This window comes from Pongo abelii, chromosome 4 (genome assembly GCF_028885655.2).
Source record: "Pongo abelii isolate AG06213 chromosome 4, NHGRI_mPonAbe1-v2.0_pri, whole genome shotgun sequence".
NCBI classification, from domain to species: Eukaryota; Metazoa; Chordata; class Mammalia; order Primates; family Hominidae; genus Pongo; species Pongo abelii.
In genome coordinates, this window is record NC_071989.2 from 160,154,301 (window position 1) to 160,174,711 (window position 20,411).

The window sequence follows — 20,411 nt, forward strand, 5'->3', positions numbered from 1 at the left end:
CTGCTTAACACATGAGGGTCTGGTTTAAAGTGGAGCTTTGCTTAGGGACAGAGACCTTTCCTTTTAATGACCAAGTCAGATCTGTAAGTTGATCACACTTTTTTCCTACTCTGTGCAGTCAAGGCCCTGGAATGATAAAATAGGGATATCCTGTGCTGAGTTTTGTCTTTTTTGGAAGCTACACTTGAAGCAGGAGTAGGAAGAGAGCCATAGTGGTATGGAAAGATGGAATTCTGCTCTGGCCTCTTGGTCCTGCAGTGTCTTCATCTAATTCTAGGGACACTGACTTGGATGGGACAGATATAAATAGGCTTGTGACATTTTAATTGCATTTTTGTTTTTATTTTTGAAGGCATATACACCTGTATGCCCATGGCAAAGATTCAGATTTTCAAAAGGTATACAGAGAGTATTAAGCTTCCACCCCTCGCCCTCCACTCTAGTTCCCAATTTTGCAATTTCCCATTTTAGAGGCAACCATATTCCCAGTTTCTTTTTTGTTTGTTTGTTTGTTTTGAGATGTTTAGTGTATGTAAGATTGTCATGTGGGGCGAGGGTGTGTTTTTTCCTCCTCTTTTTTCTTTTTTAAGACAAATTGTAGCACTCTGTAGATACTGTATTGCTTCATTCTTTTTTCACTTAAAAAAAGTGATATAAAACTGTCCCCATGATAGTGATATACTGTATCATGTGATAGAGTGATATATCATGGGGATAGTTTCATATCACACCATCACACCTAGAGTTCTGCCTCATACTTTGTTAAAAGCTATACGGGGGGCACCACGATTTATCTAACCAGTTCCCACTGGTTAACATTTAAATTGTTTTCAGTCTTCCTTCTTAAATAATGCTGCAGTGAGATATTTTGAATATAAGCTTTTGTGTACATGTGCGAGGATATCTGTGAGATAAATTTCTAGACATGAAATTGCTGGGTCCAAAGGACATGTGGGTTTGTATCTTTGATATGTGTCAACAAATCGCAATGGGACCATTTTGCACTCTTGCTGATGATGTATAAGTGTGCTGAGCAGGCTTGGAATGTCTCCTGTCTGTCTCGGCAGGTTGTACCAGTCAGTTAAGCTGCTGTACTCCATCGGGATCTTTTTCACCTACGCGCTCCAGTTCTACGTCCCAGCTGAGATCATCATCCCCTTCTTTGTGTCCCGAGCGCCCGAACACTGTGAGTTAGTGGTGGACCTGTTCGTGCGCACAGTGCTGGTCTGCCTGACATGTGAGTAGAAGATGATAATTGCCTTGCTTGTTTTTCCCTAAAGGGCACCCAGTCTGCCGGCTTTCATGAGAACAGACAGTATGTGTTGTAGTGAAGCTGGCTATGTTTGTGACAGAGAACCTGGCCCATGGCCTCACTTTCAGAGTTGAGGCACCTCCAGATGGGGAAGTGAATTAATTACATATGTACTGTAAAGAACATGGGAATGAGGACAGTGGTTTATGTATAGATAGGGTATGAAATGCTGTGGAGATGGTTATCATTCAGAGTAAAGACATGCGATTACTATCCCATATTAAATAAGGTAAAGGTCTGAAAGCCATTTAACTCATATCTGTAATGAGTATAAGTTACTTTAATGAAGGGTACTTACTTGCTTTTTCAAATAGTTTTTCCACTGTGACAAGTTGCTCCTTAGATTTCCTTTAGAGGCTATATGATAGTATTCTAGACATTTTTTAATGTCAGTCTTACTAAATATGCTTCAGAAAATTTCTGTTGATTAACCTAGGTATTTGATTGATCACTTGTGTTTTATTCTTCTTCTCTCAACCCCATTCCCAGGAGTGTAAGTTAATATCCTTCTGTTTGCTGTGGTTGCAAACTGGTGACATTTAGAAAATAAAAGTAAATTTTTTTTGTAGCTTCTGTGAGTTGGTAGACTAGAGAACCCCTGAGTAAATCGGTCTGTAATAGCTAATTTAAGTTTCTAAGAGATTTGCAATTGTTTTCCAAATTCAAATGCTTAAAAGCATAGATTCCTCTTTTTGGCTGTATTTGGCTTTTTTTTTTTCTTTTTAGGTTTTATTATTTTGGAACAAGAACCTCTTTGCTAATTATATTGAGACTTCCCTGAGAATTTTCTTAAATTATTCAGTCTGAGCCTCTGTCTTTGGGATAAAGATAGATCCACATGACTTTTTAAAATTCTAATTAGGGTTGAATGTTTCAAGGATGGGAATGTTGTCTAGCATTTGCTCTTAGTCACTCCTTCAGGCCCTCTCCTAGACCAGCCTATAGAAACAGCCCACATAGCAGCTAATCCAGGGCCCAGGGCTGTTGAAAGCCAGCTGCTGTTCCCACAGCGACTGAAAAAGAAGGAACATGATGTATCCTGCTTTTCTAGTAGATTGCCTTAATGTGTGCTGCTAAGATGGGATGCTTGGACTGTAAATTTTAATCCTATCTTGTGCCAGTAACTCTCCATGCTTTGATTCCAAAGTGTATGTTTCCACTGTGGATGGAGTAGCTCTAAGTGCTGAGGAGACAGCTTTCATGTGTACGGTATTTATAATGTAAACTCTGAGGGCCCAATTCTTAAATCTAAAGGGCACTGGAAGAAAGAGTGTGGTTAGTTCAAATAATTTGCTCTTCTCCAAAGTGCTCCCTCTGGAAAAAGTAGGTCTCTGTAGGTAAAATGTGCCTTCCTGACTAAACAGCTCATCCTCCCTGCCTATTGAGCTGGGGCAGTGACAGAAGCCTGACTCCTCTCCCTGCCCAATTTTCCCCTCCAGCCTGGCTCAGCCTCCCTGTAACATATGTCACACTTCCTGCCAGGTTTATTTCTGCAGCACCCCGCAGGAGACAGCAGTCTCTGATTCACAGACCTCATGTTATCCTTAGATGCCTCTTGGATTTTGCTTCGCTTTTCCTGGCCCTGTCTGTGAGTCTCGTCTCACTTCAACAGGACGATGCTCAGAAGACATGGCTGCTTTTGGTCTTCAAGTGTGCGCAGTTGTTTTTCCCTTCTGTGATCTGTTGTGACTTAGCATTGCATTGTCATCCTGTTCAAAAAGGCAGCCCCCTTTATCTCTGAGAGCACTCGCCTTTCTCACCTTCCTTGGAGACTTTGAAGTAATTGTGGGACTCAGTAGAGGCCTTTCATGGCAGCAGCAACTTAAATGTATTTATGCAAGTTCATTTTGTTCTTGCTTCTCTATTCTTTCAGATCTTTCAGCACCGTTGATTAGTATGTGATTTTAGATCTTTAATTGATTTTTTCATTTGTATTCATAAATTTTAACAGCAGCTTCTTTTATTGCTATTTCTGGTGTTTTCCTGTCTTTTCCCCAACTTTTCCTCCTCCTTTTCACCCTCCAAGGGGAACAGGAGGAATTTGGTATAGTTTCATTTTTTTTTCCCTCTTGGAATTCAACTTTCTCCCCATTCGCGCCCATCCTCCAAGGATTGCTATGGCTGATGCGGACTTTGTGATGCTTAATTTCAAACTGTTGGAGAAGAGGGGGAGGGAAAACAAGTATTTCATAGGATAGTGCTCATTTTGTTATGATTTCATATCGGACAGTATCTACTTCCAGCCCATATTTTTGGAAATGTGGACTTAGCAGGTCACCTTATGTCCAGACCTTGTGTGGAAGAGGCTGGCCCCACCTGTGGAGTCTGGAGTTGTAGGATCAATGGTTTTTTAGATTTCTTTGGAGCAATAACCCATCCATCCTTCAGTGATTCATACTGATTCTCTGTGGCATTTGCCATGTGAAACATTTTACTTCAGTTTGCTATGAAAATTTCAGAAACCTATTTCTGAAGATATAATTACATAAAATCGCATCATCCAAGAAACCTGTTCAGACTGGAATGCAGAGCTGCAAAACATTCCAAGCAGTCAGCTTTTTAGAGGATGAAGCTTCCAGGTCCAAACAGAGTAGCTTCTTAGTACCTTTGGGCCTTTCACACTTTTTAGTCTTGCAGCTACAGTGAAGAAGAGCAGCATCATTAATTAGCTGTGTAACCCTGCCACCCCCGCACCCTGCACTCTCCGCCCAGGAACCCTCACAAGGCCTCAGGGTCCTCAACTCTAAGATAGGAAGGGTGTCTGACCTCTAAGGTTTCTATCAACTCCAAAATTCTGTGATTCTGTATAGGTGCCTTGTGCTTGATTTTAAGTTTCTACACAAATATTACTCTAAAAAAAGAAAGTCAATGTAAAAACATTTGGGAATAAAAGAAGAAATTCCAATATTCCACCAATTTAACAAAGTAATTTTTTTTTGCATTGTATCTTCTGTGTCTTAATCCTCATGGGTGCATTGTAAAAATAGTTGCAATTGTAGTTTACACATAATTTTGTCTTTCACATTTTATTTCATTTTATATCACGAATATTCATATCTTTCACTAATATTTTCATGACCTCGTGGTATTCCACTGTATTGGTGGATCATATTAACTAAGGTACTCCTTTAATGTTAGACATGGAGGTTGTTTCCCTTGTTTTCGTATTTTTTAAATTTATACCCCCACTAAGTCAAATTTTGTATTCTGTCCAAGACTACTATGAATTTTAAAGGCATATTTATAGACATTTAAAAGTAACGTGGTGAAACCCCGTCTCTACTAAAAATACAAGAACAAAATTAGCCGGGTGTGGTGGCAGGTGCCTGTAGTCCCAGCTACTCGGGACGCTGAGGCAGGAGAATGGCGTGAACCTGGGAGGCAGAGCTTGCAGTGAGCCAAGATCACACCACTGCACTCCAGCCTGGGTGACAGGGCGAGACTCCATCTCAAAAACAATAAAAATAAAAATAAAAATAAATAAATAAAAGTAACTTGGTAAGTTTTAACAGCTTTGATCATAATAAAATAGCAGCAAGAGCTCCCAGCACAGGAGCTGTAAATGGCCAGCGTATTTCGTAAGTTTGCGTTTGTTCTTTTCAGTGCTTTGCTCTTGTCTTGTGCATAAGTCAGCTCTTTCTGATGCTGGTTCAAAACCACAGGCTCCAGAATCCAGTTCCTTCTGTGAACATGACTGTTGGCCTTATGTTGCTTCAGCAGTTTAAAAGATCATATTCTTTGTGTCTCTTCACTTGAAGGGAAGATGTTTTGTAATATTGTTGGAGCCCTCTTGACTAATCATGTGGTCGAGCTGAGGTTGTCCTCTGTCCCCCCTTTTGTACATGCCACAGCTGAGCTGCTGCTGAGAAGTGTACAACTGCATTTGTTATACAAATGTCTTCCTTTTTGTCTGGGCTGGGGTCTTTGTGTGTGGGTGGGAGGGGGGCGGGCGGGGATTAGGGGAGAGTAGGGAGAGGGGTGTTCCTGGCTGGCTGCTTCCTGAGATCTCTACCTTGTTGAGTGTCTCTTCATAGGCACTTTAACTCACATAAGACATTTAGTGCCAGAAGGGGTTTTATTTGCCCCACATGTCTGCATAGTCGATTGCTGCTTCTGGAGTTAGTTAAAGTCATTTTCCATGGTGGCAAAACAGATACCCGTGCTGTTGAACCCTGGGGGCTGCTGATGCTGATTTGGTTTGGACATCCTTCTCTTCTTCCCACTTCACGTTAGTGGGAGGCTCGCTCTTCTGCTCTCTGCGGTGTCACGCTTCATGTAGGGTTCAGCAGTGGTATGTGGTTCAGCTAGGACAGGAAAAAGGACTTCGCTTTGCAGCCCTGTGGTCCTGGCTTTAAGAGGAGAGAAATGTTCTTAAAATCTCTATTAAGGATATTTTTTTTTCCTGATTTCAAAATTTATTAGAAAGCCACAGTAATACAAAAAAGTGTTGTACTGGCAGAAAAATAGACACATAGATAAATGTAATATAACTGAGGATCCAAAAACACACCCACACATCTAGGTCAATTTTTTTTCAACAAAAATGACAAGACCATTCAACAGGGAAAGAATAGTCTTTTCAACAAATAGTTTTGGAACAATTGGATATCCTCATGCAAAAGAATAAATTTAGAACCCTACAACACATCAAGACCTAAGATTAACTAAAAATGAATCAAAGACTTAAATGCAAGAGTAGAACTGTAAAACATACAGGGAGAAACACAGGATTACATCTTCATGACCATGAGTCAGCCAAAGATTTCTTTAGATACAACACCAAAAACACAAGCAATAACAGAAAAAATAAATTGGACTTCATCAAAATTAAAAAGTTTTGTGCTTTATTTTTTTTTATTTTATTATTTTTATACTTTAAGTTTTAGGGTACATGTGCACAATGTGCAGGTTAGTTACATATGTATACATGTGCCATGCTGGTGTGCTGCACCCATTAACTTGTCATTTAGCATTAAGTATATCTCCTAAAGCTATCCCTCCCCCCTCCCTCCACCCCACAACAGTCCCCAGAGTGTGATGTTCCCCTTCCTGTGTCCATGTGTTCTCATTGTTCAATTCCCACCTATGAGTGAGAATATGTGGTGTTTGGTTTTTTTTTTCTTGCGATAGTTTACTGAGAATGATGATTTCCAATTTCATCCATGTCCCTACAAAGGACATGAACTCATCCTTTTTTTATGGCTGCATAGTATTCCATGGTATATATGTGCCACATTTTCTTAATCCAGTCTATCATTGTTGGACATTTGGGTTGGTTCCAAGTCTTTGCTATTGTGAATAGTGCCGCAATAAACATGCGTGTGCATGTGTCTTTATAGCAGCATGATTTATAGTCCTTTGGGTATATACCCAGTAATGGGATGGCTGGGTCAAATGGTATTTCTAGTTCTAGATCCCTGAGGAATCGCCACACTGACTTCCACAACGGTTGAACTAGTTTACAGTCCCACCAACAGTGTAAAAGTGTTCCTATTTCTCCACATCCTCTCCAGCACCTGTTGTTTCCCGACTTTTTAATGATTGCCATTCTAACTGGTGTGAGATGGTATCTCATTGTGGTTTTGATTTGCATTTCTCTGATAGCCAGTGATGGTGAGCATTTTTTCATGTGTTTTTTGTATTAAGGATATTTTTATTAGGCATGTTTATCTTATATAGTGGTGAAAACAAGAACAAGTTTTTAGATTACTTATAAAATATCATGATGAAGTGGAAGATCTTTGTCCAATCAGAGGAAAAATTCTGATCCCAATCTTCTGTTTCTGTTTCCACTTAACTCTCACCACAGAGTGGAGCATCTCTCTCACTCCACTTAACTATCATGAAGTGCCCATATGTCCTGCTAGGTCAGTATGGGAGAGGGTGAGGAGATGACAGACTCTCAGGGCTGGGAGAGGCTCTGATTTGTCTCCTGCAAGGGACTCATTTTCTCTAATAATAAAGGCCTCCTATCTCTTGAGCAGACTTCAGCATTTGTGGAGATGCTCGTGTGGCTGCGACTGAAGGAATAACTCACACTTCCTTTATCCATACAAAACCGAGTGGGTTACAAGCTCCCTTTTGGGCAAGCCATGTGTTCCAGGAAAGGAGCCCCATTGCTTTGCTGTGCCACCCTCAGGCAGGACGTGGTGCTTCCCAGTTGTCAGTGAGGTGAGGAACATATCCCAGAACACCGTCCTAAGTGACTAACACTGGAGTGTATAGTTCCTTAGAATTTCAGAGTTGGGCGAGACTTCAGACATCACCCAGTTACCACATTTCACAGGTAAATGAATGAACTGAGGCTCAGAATAGTAAGCTGATTTGCCCTGCACCACTCAGCTTGTTATGGAGCAGGGACTAGTGACAATATTGAAGCATTTATTATTGGTTTTTAGAACGCTGAGTTCTTTACATGAGGGATATCGTTTGACCATCCTGTTTAGTAGTTGGGGAAATGAGTCTCAAAGAGTTTAAGTAACTAGCCACTGAGTGGTAGAGCTGAGGTTGGAGCCTGGGCATTCCAAATCCAGAGCCTACACCCATTCCTATACCACCCTCTCCCTGGGGCTCAGTTCTCCCGATTGCTGCCTCAGTGCAGTTTCCACCCGACAGTACCACCTGGCACCATCGCTGCAAGGATGACGTTAGGCAGGGAGACCCAGACCCCAGAGAGGGCAAGTGTCTTGGTGTGGGTACCACAGCAGACCAGCTCTTTTGTTGAGCGTTAGATGACCTATGATGAGAATGCTGTTTTGTCATCAGCCTACAATTTTACCTCCAATTTTCTCCATATTCAACCCTCAAGGTTTGGGGGATGTCACCAACTCTATTTAGAAGCAGCTAAGGGCTGAAAACATAGTAGTTTTGAGTTGCAGGGAAATTAAAAGCCTAAACTTTTTGCACACTTCTCAAAGCCTTGAGATCGGTGAAGATGTTAATGAGAATTGCCACTATGGTTGATTAATAGAAGAAGGAAAGATGAAGAACTGCCCCAGAGTATATAACACTGTGGCAGAGGTGGATCTGAGACTCGATATCCTTGTACCCCTTTGCTGTCAGGCTTTGGATCCCTTGTCCAATTCCACTTGACAAAGCAGAAAGAAGTCAGGGCTGATCGTGTACTGGGTTCTCCACCACGCATCATGGTGCATCCCTGGGAAAGCTAGCCTGGGTATCTACCTCCCATTTCCTCAGAGGCAGGATCCTTCCACTGATCCGCCAGACTCCTTGTGTCCGCTCCCTCTGCATTTCCTTGCCCATCAGTTCTGTGAGGTTATGGGCCAGGGGCTTGAGGTCCTGGATCCTGGTCCCAGCTCTGTTGCTTCCTGTCGTTTACACCCTCTGGGCCTCTCTTTCCATAGGACCGTAGTAATATTGTGGAGTTACATACCTGTGAAACAGAGGCAGATTCAGCTCCACTAGTGAGTGCTTAGCAGTGCTCTCTGCTGGGTACCACTAGACATTCTGCAGTAATGGAAATGAATGGAAATGTCCCATGTGTGTGCTGTCCATTGCAGCAGCCACTAGGCACCAGTGGTTGTTGAGCCTTTGAAATGTGGCTAGTGTGAATGAAGAACAGGATTTAATTTCATTTTAATTCATTTCAATGTAAATAGCCATCCGTGGCTATGTTGGACAGCACAGCTCCAGTGTAAGTGTGAGGCAGGAGGCATGAATCCACTCTTTCCCTGGTGTGTTAGTCCATTTGCGTTGTTGTAAAGAAGCACCTGAGACTGGGTAATTTATAAAGAAAACAGGTTCATTTTGGCTCATAGCTCTGCAGGCTGTACAGGAAGTGTGATGCCAGCATCTGCTTCTGGTGAGGGCCTCAGGAAGCTTCTAATCATGGTAGAAGGCAAAGGGGGAGCAGGCCTCACATGGCAAGACAGGGAGCAAGGAGAAGGGAGGTACCAGGCTCTTTTAAACAATAGCTCTCTCGGGGAGGGCACCAAGTCATTCATGAGGGATTTGCCCCCACGACTCAAACACCTCCCACCAGGCCCCACCTCTGACACTGGGGGTCACATTTCAACATGAAATTTGGAGGAGACAAATATCCAAACCATATTACCTGGTAAGTCCTTTTTTCCACATGTCTCTTATCTTACTGCAGGGAGTGTTATTCTCTTTTGTTTGTTTTTATGGCTCCTCAAAAATCAACTTTAGACATTTCAGTTTAAAGTGTTTCTTACAAAATCTGGTCTCTAAATGCAATCCAGTCCTTTCTTCTGGTGCTCAGCCAAAGAAGCAGTGATCGATGTAGACATTGGCTGCCTTGGACTGAGATGTTCTGGCAATCTCACCAGTGTGGTGCCTTCCTTAGAGTGACTTGACTACATTTTTGCTTTACAAAATGAACTTAGAAGCAAACCTCTCATATAAAATATAACCCTCTCGTAGGAATCAATGAGGTAGTAGATAAGCTCTGGATGTCTGTATCAAGGCTGGGAGCATCCAGCTGTAGCCCAGCAGTAGGAAAGACAATCTGTCAAACTACATTTGATTACTAACAGGTTAGTAACTAACAGGAAGTCATGCACTGTAGCAGGCTGCACTTTTCATGGCCAAAAAGATGAATACTAATGATGATAACATTAACATGTAAGACGTCCCTACTGTACACCAGGCCTTTTGTGAAGCACCTGCATAACCTCATTTGACCATCATGACATCTCTGTGATACAGGAGCAGTTAATATCCCCATTTGCCAGCAAGAAAACTGGGGAATAGAAAGGTACCCTACCTTCCCCAGTGTCACTCAGCTAATTAGCAGCAGAGCCAGGATCCGAACACAAGAACCTAGTTCCAGAGCCCACAGCCCTCAATAAACCTGTGAAACACTGGCCTTTGCCCACCTGGTGGAAAGATCGGTGAGATGGGAAGTGTGGGGTCAGTGGGCACTAGGATGGGTGTATTCGGTGAAGCCTCCTCCTGCTTACAGCACTATCTGGCAGTGTTGACAATGGCTGGTATGGCACGGAAGCTGATGGCACCTCCTGCGGCAGTGCACCATTGGTCTTCGTCAGTTCCTCCTTCCTCGCTCACCCATGGCTGAGTTTCAGATGTGAGAGCCAGTGGGTGTCCTGACACAGAGATATGGTCGTTGTGTGGGGCTTCGCCAGGAGTCAGCCTGCAGATAGAACTGCTTTTTTTCACCTGTATCAAAATGCTCTGTGAAATGCGGTTTTATCACGGTGTCTTTCCAGAAGGCGGGGTTTCTTTTCCTATTTGGTTTCTCGTCAGTCAGGTAGAGATGTTTGTGTTGGAGGCTCCCTGAGTGGTAAGAAAATGAGCAGCTGCTCAGAAATGTCCACCACCTTTTCTTCTTCCTACCCTCCCTCCTTGGGTAGAAACCAGATTGACCTGAAATGTAATTTGGTTCCTTTTGCGCAGAAAGATGGAAGTCATGTGCTGTAGCAGGAAAAGCTGAAAGCCTGGGGACCGGAGCCAGAAGATCCGGGTTCCAGTCCCAGTTCTGCTGACCTTGCAGTGGGACGCCAGTTATTCCACGTTTCTGGGCATCTGTTTCACAGAGATTGAACTGGACAATGTCTAAGTTTTCTTAGAGTTCTCAATCCTATAAGATGGACAGATGCTGAATTCGCTCAACAGTAGGGAGACAGACCTCTCCCAGCTCTGGGCATCTTAAACAGGCATGTCCTCTCTCCCTGCAGGCATCTTGGCCATCCTCATCCCCCGCCTGGACCTGGTCATCTCCCTGGTGGGCTCCGTGAGCAGCAGCGCCCTGGCCCTCATCATCCCACCGCTCCTGGAGGTCACCACCTTCTACTCAGAGGGCATGAGCCCCCTCACCATCTTTAAGGACGCCCTGATCAGCATCCTAGGCTTCGTGGGCTTTGTGGTGGGGACCTATGAGGCTCTCTATGAGCTGATCCAGCCAAGCAATGCTCCCATCTTCATCAATTCCACCCGTGCCTTCATATAGGAATCTGGGTTCGTCTCTGCAGCTGCCTACCCATGCGCCGTGTGTCCCCCATTACCTGTCCTTAGAGCCTCACGTATGGTCCAGGCGCTGAGGAAAGTCAGGGTTGCTGTGTGGGAACCCCTCTGCCTGGCACCTGGATACCCTGGGCCAGGTAACCTGAGGGCAGGGGAGAGGTGGGGTGGCAGACACGCAGAAGTGCCACTAGTGACAGGGCTGCCATCACTCACTTGTACCTATTTACACCCAGAACTTTCCAGCTCCCCCTCATCATGCCTCCTCCTTCCTACCTGCCTCCCCGCTGCTGGTGCACCTCGCCCAACTCATTCTTACTGCACAGTTCACTTTATTTAACAATTTTAGTGTCCCCCACCTCATGTTTTCACCTTTTCTGGGCCAGGCATAGATTAAGTAACTGGGAACGCCCCCTCTTTATATAGCTGGGCTTCTTTCTCATCTCTCTCCCAAATGTTGTATCTCAGTATTCTTCCTATTCGAGTCTCCAGCGGGTGGCTGGACCTACCTGGTCATTTGAAACAGGCCCCCCAAGCTGGAGTTTTTAATCTCGATTCTCTGGCTTGCTGTGACCCCTAAGGCAATGCTTCTCTTCCCTGGATTCCTTAGTGTGGGCCACAGTACTGTGTTCTTAGTTGCTTTAGCTCTGAAAACATACGAAGTGTTGCCTAAACTGAAAATATTTATCTTTTATTTAAAATCAGATTTTTATTTTTAGACTGTCTTGGATCTGGGGCTATTACGAATCACTTCTTCTTCAGTAAACTTTGACTCAACTTCTCCTGCTGAAAAGAAGCTCGCTCCAGGAGATGTCTGCATGGGTCCTCGGCACTCTTGGCTGAGGACTCAAAGGTTTTAATCAGGATCATCTAAAAATGTACCTCGGTGAGGAGGCACAGATTTTGCCTCCTGTTGACCAGCCTGGTTTCATACTGAAAAGACATTGAAGGACCGCAGAAATGTATGGGTGCACCGGGCCGAGGGAAGGGTGGCTGAGTGAGAGGTGTATAAAATGGGGCTGTGTGCGTGCAGGCCCATGTTTCAGCCTCAGCCCATGGCAGGTGAAAGGATCAGCAATGCTCAGTTGCCATCGTGCTGGGACAACACCCGCTCTATTGCCACCGATGAGTAGCTGAGGTCAGTGTGCACAGAGTTTGAAATTAAGTTAATAGACTTTACAGCAGCTGGTCTGACACTACGCACAGTGCTTGGTTGTTTACAATCAGTGGGGAATAGGGCAGAACCAGTGCCCGGCCCCACACTGCCTCTGTGGCCTGGACTTTGAAAGGAACCACTGAACACTAATTATGAGCCCTGTCTTTCCCCCAGAATGCCTCCCTGGGTTTCACAAACAGCTTTGAGGTTGGCCCTCCTCAAGATCAGCCTTCAGATTTGGGAGCAAACTTCAGAGAAGGCAGAGGAAGATACATTGCCTTGCTGTGGGCTGCCTCTTCTTTCCTCTTGGTGCGCGAAGTATTTCAGAAGGCCATTGATGAATTCCCCCTCTTTAGCTGTGTATGTGTGCACGTGTGTGTGTACGTGCGTGTGTGTGTGTTCCTGTGTAAGTAACAGACCAGACTCCTTTTCTCTTCTGTCCTGTCACCAGGCTCTTGCTTCACTGCAGATACAGTTCCCTCTGAAAGTTGGTTGAAGGAGAGCAGCAAAAATGTATCAGGGGTTTTGCTTCTGTGTTTCACCAAAGCTCATTAAGGGCTGTGACCCACCCACATGGCCCCAGTTTTTTCTGTCTCTTCTATTCCAAAGCCAGGAGAGCTGACTTCCAGGTGAAGGGATGGGAAAAGTGGACTCTCATTGTAGTGACTCCCAACCTACCTAATAATTTGTTAACTTAGGAACATGCCATCATTGTTGACTTGTTCTTCCTTAGGAGAAGGACGCTTTTCACCCACCCTTTCTGTTCTATGGTGGACTCTTAACAGGTGCTATGTGACCAAGAATCTATCTGGGAGTAGCAGAGGCCCTCTCTTCTGAAGTCTCAGGCTTAGAAGTTACCAAAGTGGGCTCAGAAACTGTCATCTCCTGGTTCCAAGTTCGGGCTCTGGCAGCCCAGCCACTATCTTAGCTGTCTTCCCCAGTGGTGCTAAGAGTGGTCTCAGTGAGAAGGTAGATGCCAAGTGGAGGGCCAGACCTGTGTCCTGCCCATGTCCTCCTTGGTGGACGTTTCTGTTTACTCAGAGCTGCTAGAGGCCATCCTGCCCAGCCGAATTCTGAGATTAGGACTGTGATGTTGGGACCTGAGGACTGGATGGTAGAATACTGGGGTCCCCCAGCTCTTAGCAGGATGCAGGCTATTGCTTCCACACCCCTGGCCGTGAGAACATGGTATGTAGGAGAGTTGGCTGTAGCTTTAGGATTTCTGGAAGCCAATTTGGCATGGCCTGTTTGATCTCTGGCTTGTGCTCCTGCTACACTGACAGACTGATTGCATGGCTCTTTCAGAAGACCCAGGAAGGGCAGCTCCAGCCAGAGGACCTTCCTGGCTATGCAGGTGCACAGCTCTTAGGCATCAAGCAAAGGGTCAGCCAGTCAGTAGTAGTGGGAGGAAGCCCTTCCTCCTCTTATGCAAGCAGCTCGCAGCCAGCCCAGAATCTCTTATGCAGCCCAAAGGGCTTCTTAAGGCAGAGAGCCCTCCCCGGTGTCTTCCCAGGATAAGTAGAAATATGATCACGGAGCAACCGAGCAAAAGCTTTCGGGAGTGTGAGGCTGCATCTGCTGGAGCAAAGGGAAACTGTGGGCTTTTCTGGCCAGATACTCTTGAGCTCTGTGACCCTGCTCCTGTCACCCCAATTTCTCCAAGCCAGAGGTAGCTTTCTCAGAGCCCCTTGGTGGTTCTGTCCTCCAAATGCTGCTGTTGGGAGCAGGCTTCCAGCTCTCAGTGGGCAGTGCACCTACTCCTAAATGCAGACGCTTGCTAGGAAGAGTGTGAGCTAACATCTTCTGTTCACTCTGCCTAGCAGTTGTCACCATTCACAAGTGGCATTATTTATGTTGTGCTGCTGTCCAGCTGCTAAGATCCCTTCATCTGCACAAACCCTGGCTAAATATGTGTGAATGTGTGGCACATTTCACTTCAGCCGCCCAATTCCATCTCTCCCCTGCAGCCAGATGCACTGGCTGATGCTCACTGCTCACTGTCTATCCCCACGAAATTTAGTTTTATCAGTAGTCTTAAAGTGTTGATCCCAAACAAGTACATTAGAAAAATCATGTTTCTTCTCTCTCATCTTACTTTTCTCTTTTCAGATTTCTCCCTTCCTAGAACATTATCTCTGTTTAGCACTAATGTTCACCTCGTATTTTTTGGAAGTGCAAAAATCTCAATTTATGTCTGTTTACAGCTCTCTCTCTTCACTGCTCACAGCAAGGGGTTCTGTGTCAGTGGATTTTATTTTGTAGCTGCTGAGATGTTAAGGCAAGCCTCAGCATCTGTCCCCGCTGGGTCCATAATGCTGCTTCCTCGAAGAGAAGACACAGAGTCCAAGTGGCAGGACTTGAGGTTGGCTTCCACTCTGCCTTAGAAGTTAATTTTCCAAAGTACATTACAAATCTCTGAGGCCATTAGGGGAAAAGGAAGGGGTGTGGTTTGTCTTTGAAATTATGGTTAATACTTTTAGACAATAAGTCCGGCTGGTTGCAGGGCTATTTGCCCCGACAGCATCAGCCTGTAACATTTCTTCTCTTTCCTTTGTGCCACTGAGTCGTTCCCTGGCCAGAGGACATAAATGGTGCTGATAGGAGGTTATCAGAGTAAGGAAGGTAGGAGATATAGGTACAGGGTGCCTGTCATTCACTGTGTTATTTGGTTTAAATCAAAGTGATTCTGGGGGAAGCTATGTTCTTTCAGTGGATAATAAAATTGGTAACTCTATTGTAAAACATGTCAATGGTGTGTGAAGAAAAATTAACCAATCTGTAGGTGTTGATAACTAGACAGTACTGTATATGTTACGTGCCTGTGTGGATGTGCACTTCCAGCATGGTATGTGTAGCGATGTGGATCATGCCAGAGTTCATAGATCCTGTTTTGAGGTTTGCACATGGATCATATGTTAAGCTTTTTCTTTTCAATAAATGAATTTTATTTTTATTTTTGAGAGGTTGCCATCTGTGTCTTTTTTTTTCTTTTTATATCACTCAGATCTCTTTACTAGATACTGGGTTAAATGTTTCCGGCTTATGCCACAGAGTTCATATGGGAAAGTGGCACAAGCAGTAGACCCATCCATGGAATTAAGAGTTGCCCAAGAAGAAAGGGACTAGGAATGGTTTTTTATTTTTTTTCTGTTAGACAATCCTGCCCTCCCTAAACCTCCTCCTGCTTCTCTTGAAAACTTGAGTAAGAATTTTCAGCCCTCTCCTTGCATAGCAGATGAGCCCACGTGACAGCCAGTTTTATATGTGTCAACTTATAATTCAGTCAAACACTAATCCAGGTGTTGCTGCGAAGGTATTTTGTAAATGTGGTTAACATCTATAATCAGTTGCCTTTAAGTAAAAGAGGTTTTCTCAATATTGTGGGTGGGCCACATCCAATCAGTATAAAGGCCTTTAGAGCAAAGCTGAGGTTTCCTTGGAGAAGAAATTCTGCCTCCAGACTGCAGCGTCAGCTCCTGCCTACAGGCCTGCCCTATGACTCGCAGACTTGCCGGCTCATATAGTCATGGGAGCCAGTTCCTTGATCTCTCTGTCTCTCAGTCTCTCTATGTGTATCTATATTCACATATGTGTATGTGTGTATATATATCTCTCTCCTACGGGCTTTGTTTCTCTGAAGAAACCTGACACAACAGGTAACACTTAATTTTCTTGAAATGTAGAGATTAATTTCAGGACAGGACAATGGAAGAGATGACACCCCTTCCCTTCCCTTTTTGTCACTGAGTGGGAAAACACACTTAAGGCTTAAAATGTTTATTCTCTCACTCAATACATTTCCCCGCCCCCCAAAATACTTGAGAATTTGTTCCCACCAGCAAGCATACAATCAGTTCTGTGGCAAACACTAGCCAGGTGTGCTCCAATTCAATTCTGACACCACCTGCCTGAAGATGGCATCAGATCCCACAGGATGAGGGCTCAGTCCCCAAGAGTGACACTCCCACCACCACCACTTCCAGTGCCAATTGCAAGTACCAGGTTGTTTACCTGTCCTTCTGACTGGCTAAAAATTTTAAATTAGGGATCCCATGACTCTGTTTTGGGGTTCGATTAATTTGCTAGAGTAGCTCATAGAACTCAGGAAAATACATTTACCAATATAAGTTTAAAAACAGAGCTTTCAAAGAACACTCTTAAAATATAACATTTTACCAAGAGAAGAAGGTGGGCATGTAGTCTGACTGTTTTCATTGTCATTATCATTTCTGGAATAGGAAGGTCAAAGAGATTTAGCAGCTATGCTAAGTCGCCAACTAGTAGGTAGCAGCACTGGGATGCACACACAAGTCTTCTGGTTCCAGAACCTGAGTGCTTCCCAAGGCGCTGGCTGCCTGTCTGTTGCAGCCTCAAGAGGGAGGTTTGCCTTGGGAATTGTCGTGAGGGTTAGAGAGAATGTTGTAAAGTGCCATATGTCATAATCACAAAGGGCTTATTAAACATTTTCTGAAATATTAGCTGACTTGTAGAAAACCAGGACTCCAAAGTACTTCTGCTTGTTGTTCTGGCTGTCCATCCATGCCCTGATGTCTTGCTCACTTCCTCTGTGGAGGGCACTCAATCCTCTTTTAGGTTGTCTACCTCCTGAATTTTTTATTTCTACTCACATTTATACCTAACCCCTTCTTCCAGAAAGCCGGGGCCCTCAGGTAAGCCCATTGCATTACTACTGGAGGCATAAACCTGAGTGACAGTGGACTGAATTTGGACCCTAAGCCTGGGGCTCTTTGCTATGTAGGTTGCCTTCCTCATACTTAGCCCATTGCGGTTGTGCTGAGGAACTATGTGTGTCTTTAATGGGTATGCTTTACTAGACCCTTGGCCATTGGTCTCCTTTTTAAAAAAATGGAGTATAATTTACATGTAATTAAATTTAAATTTACCTTTTTCAAATGTGCAGTTCAATGTGTTTTGCATACAGTCATGTGACCACCATCTTAATCAAGATACAGAATGTTTCCTTTGCCCCCAGAAGGTCCCTTGTGCCCCTTTGCAATCAATCCCATCCTCACACCACTCAGCCCTTGGCAACTGCTAATCTGTTTTATCTGTCTCCAGTTTTGTCTTTTCTAGAATGTCATATAAAACTGTTACATATGTAGCCCTTTGTGTCTGGTTTCTTTCACTTAACATAATCATCCATTTTATATTCCTCCATGTTGTTACATGTATCCATAATTGGTTCTTTTTATTGCTGGGTAGTATCTATTGCGTAGATGAACCATAATTTGTTTATCCATTCATTAGTTGATAGTCTTTGAGGTTGCTTCAAATTTTTAGCTATTATGGCTTATGTTATTTTAATGTAAATTTCTGGTAAACAATTTAGAAACTGCATTTTCTTTCTTCCTTTAAAACTCACTTCTAACTGCTGCTAATCAGAGTATGTTATGAGGGCAACTTGAATCTGTGCTCCCTAGTGGCCATTCTCAAGTTTTGGGCTCAAATATACTCTATATTTAATTATTAAAAAATTACTATTATGAATAAAGCTGCTATAAATACTCATGTACAGGTCTTTGTGTAGACCTATGTTTTTATTTCTCTTGGGTAAATACCTAGAGGTGAAATGATGAGGTTGTATGGGAAATGTGTGCTAACTTTTGGCAAATTATTTTCCAAAGTGGCCATTCCCTGTTGGATTCCTAATGTATAACAGTTACAGTTGCTCCGTATCTTCACCAATACTTAATATTGTGGTCTTTTAAATTTTAGCCCTTCTAATAGGTGTGAAGTGGCATCTCATTGCAGTTTTAATTTGCATTTCCCCAATGACTAGTGATGTTTTGCACCTCTTTACCTGCTTATTGGCCTAAGGAAGTATTTGTTCAAATATTTTGCCTCTTAAAATTCAGTCATCTACTTCTTTTGATATAGGTTTTTTATTGGGAAATAATTGTAGATTACAGGAAGATTCAAAGGCACAGAAGGGAGGTCCAGGTCCAGAGCACTCTTCAGCTGGGCTCCCAGTGTTAACATCTTTCATAACTGTAGTACATTATTGAAACCAGGAAATTGACATTAGCACAATGCATAGAGCTGATTCAGATTTCATTAGTTATACAGATACTCATTTGTGTGTGTGTTTGTGTATAGCTGTATGCAATTTTATCATGAGTAGCTTTGTATACACCACCACCACAATCTAGATGCCTAACTGTACCGTCACCTCAAGACTCCTTTATGCTACCCCTTTATAGATACCCACTCCCTTCAGTCCCCCACATCCCTAACCTTCCCCAGAAGCCACGAATCGGTTCTTCATCTTTATAATTTTATTCATGAAATTAATAATAATAATTCAATAAATTGAATTATGCCATATGTATCTTTTTGGGATTGGCTTCTTTCACTCAGTATAATTTCCTTGATGTTCATCTAAGTTGTTGCATTTATCAATAGTTTGTTTCTTTTTATTGCTAAGTAGGGTTCCATGGTACTGATGTTTAACCATTCACTCACTGAAAGAAATGTGCAGTTTCCAGATTTGGTTATTACAAATAAAGTACTATAAATATTTGTGCAAGTGTTCCTGCATGAAAATAAGTTTTAATTTCTCTGGGATATATGCCCAGGAGCACAATTGCTGAATTGTATGGTGATATGGTTTGGCTCAGATCTCATCTTGAATTTGCACATGTTGTGGGAGGGACCCGGTGGGAGGTGACTGATTTGTGGGGGCATGTCTTTCCTGCGCTGTTCTTGTGATAGTTAATAAGTCTCACGAGATCTGATGGTTTTAAAAAGGGGAGTCTCCCTGCACAAACTCATTCTCTGTTTGCCTGCCGCCATCTGCTTAAGATGTGATCTGACACTTCTCAAAAGAAGACATTTATGCAGCCAAAAAACACATGAAAAAATGCTCACCATCACTGGCCATCAGAGAAATGCAAATCAAAACCACAATGAGATACCATCTCACACCAGTTAGAATGGCAATCATTAAAAAGTCAGGAAACAACAGGTGCTGGAGAGGATGTGGAGAAATAGGAACACTTTTACACTGTTGGTGGGACTGTAAACTAGTTCAACCCTTGTGGAAGTCAGTGTGGCGATTCCTCAGGGATCTAGAACTACAAATTCCATTCGACCCAGCCATCCCATTACTGGGTATATACCCAAAGGACTATAAATCATGCTGCTATAAAGACACATGCACACGTATGTTTATTGCCGCATTATTCACAATAGCAAAGACTTGGAACCAACCCAAATGTCCAACAATGATAGACTGGATTAAGAAAATGTGGCACATATACACCATGGAATACTATGCAGCCATAAAAAATGATGAGTTCACGTCCTTTGTAGGGACATGGATGAAATTGGAAATCATCATTCTCAGTAAACTATCGCAAGAACAAAAAACCAAACACCGCATATTCTCACTCATAGGTGGGAATTGAACAATGAGAACACATGGACACAGGAAGGGGAACATCACACTCTGGGGACTGTTGTGGGGTGGGGGGAGGGGGGAGGGATAGCATTGGGAGATATACCTAATGCGAGATGACGAGTTGGTGGGTGCAGCGCACCAGCATGGCACATGTATACATATGTAACTTACCTGCACATTGCGCACATGTACCATAAAACCTAAAGTATAATAATAATAATAATAATAATAATAAAAGAAAAAAAAAAAAAAAAAGATGTGACCTGCTCCTCCTTGCCTTCCGCCATGATTGTGAGGCCTCCTCAGCTATGTGGAACTGTAAATCCAATTAAACCTCTTTCTTTTGTAAATTGCCCAGTCTCTGGTATGTCTGGTATGTCTTTATTAGCAGCGTGAAAATGGACTAATACATATGGTAAGCCCATTATTCGTTTGAAAAGGAACTTCTAAACCATTTTCCAGAGTGACTACCATTTTACTACTCCAGCAACAATGTATGAGTGATCTATATCCTCTGCAACTTTGCCAGCCTTTGGTGTTATCACTATTTGTGGTGTTCATTT

The 20,411-nt window shown here is 43.3% G+C and overlaps 1 protein-coding gene across 11 annotated transcripts in view; it reads left to right on the forward strand.

The window, feature by feature from the left end:
- SLC36A1 (solute carrier family 36 member 1) overlaps window positions 1–20,411 on the forward strand; it is a 222,424-nt gene that overhangs the window by 42,078 nt on the left and 159,935 nt on the right. For 8 of the 11 annotated variants that reach the window (XM_054556102.2, XM_054556101.2, XM_054556100.2 and 5 more), the window contains 2 exons: window positions 1,068–1,237; window positions 10,990–15,388. In XM_054556102.2, the coding sequence (XP_054412077.1) occupies window positions 1,068–1,237; window positions 10,990–11,261 (442 nt within the window). In that variant the 3' untranslated portion in view covers window positions 11,262–15,388. Of the gene's footprint in view, window positions 1–1,067; window positions 1,238–10,989; window positions 15,389–20,411 lie in introns of those variants that run through there. The other 3 variants (XM_054556109.2, XM_054556107.2, XM_063724514.1) reach the window with 1 other exon arrangement.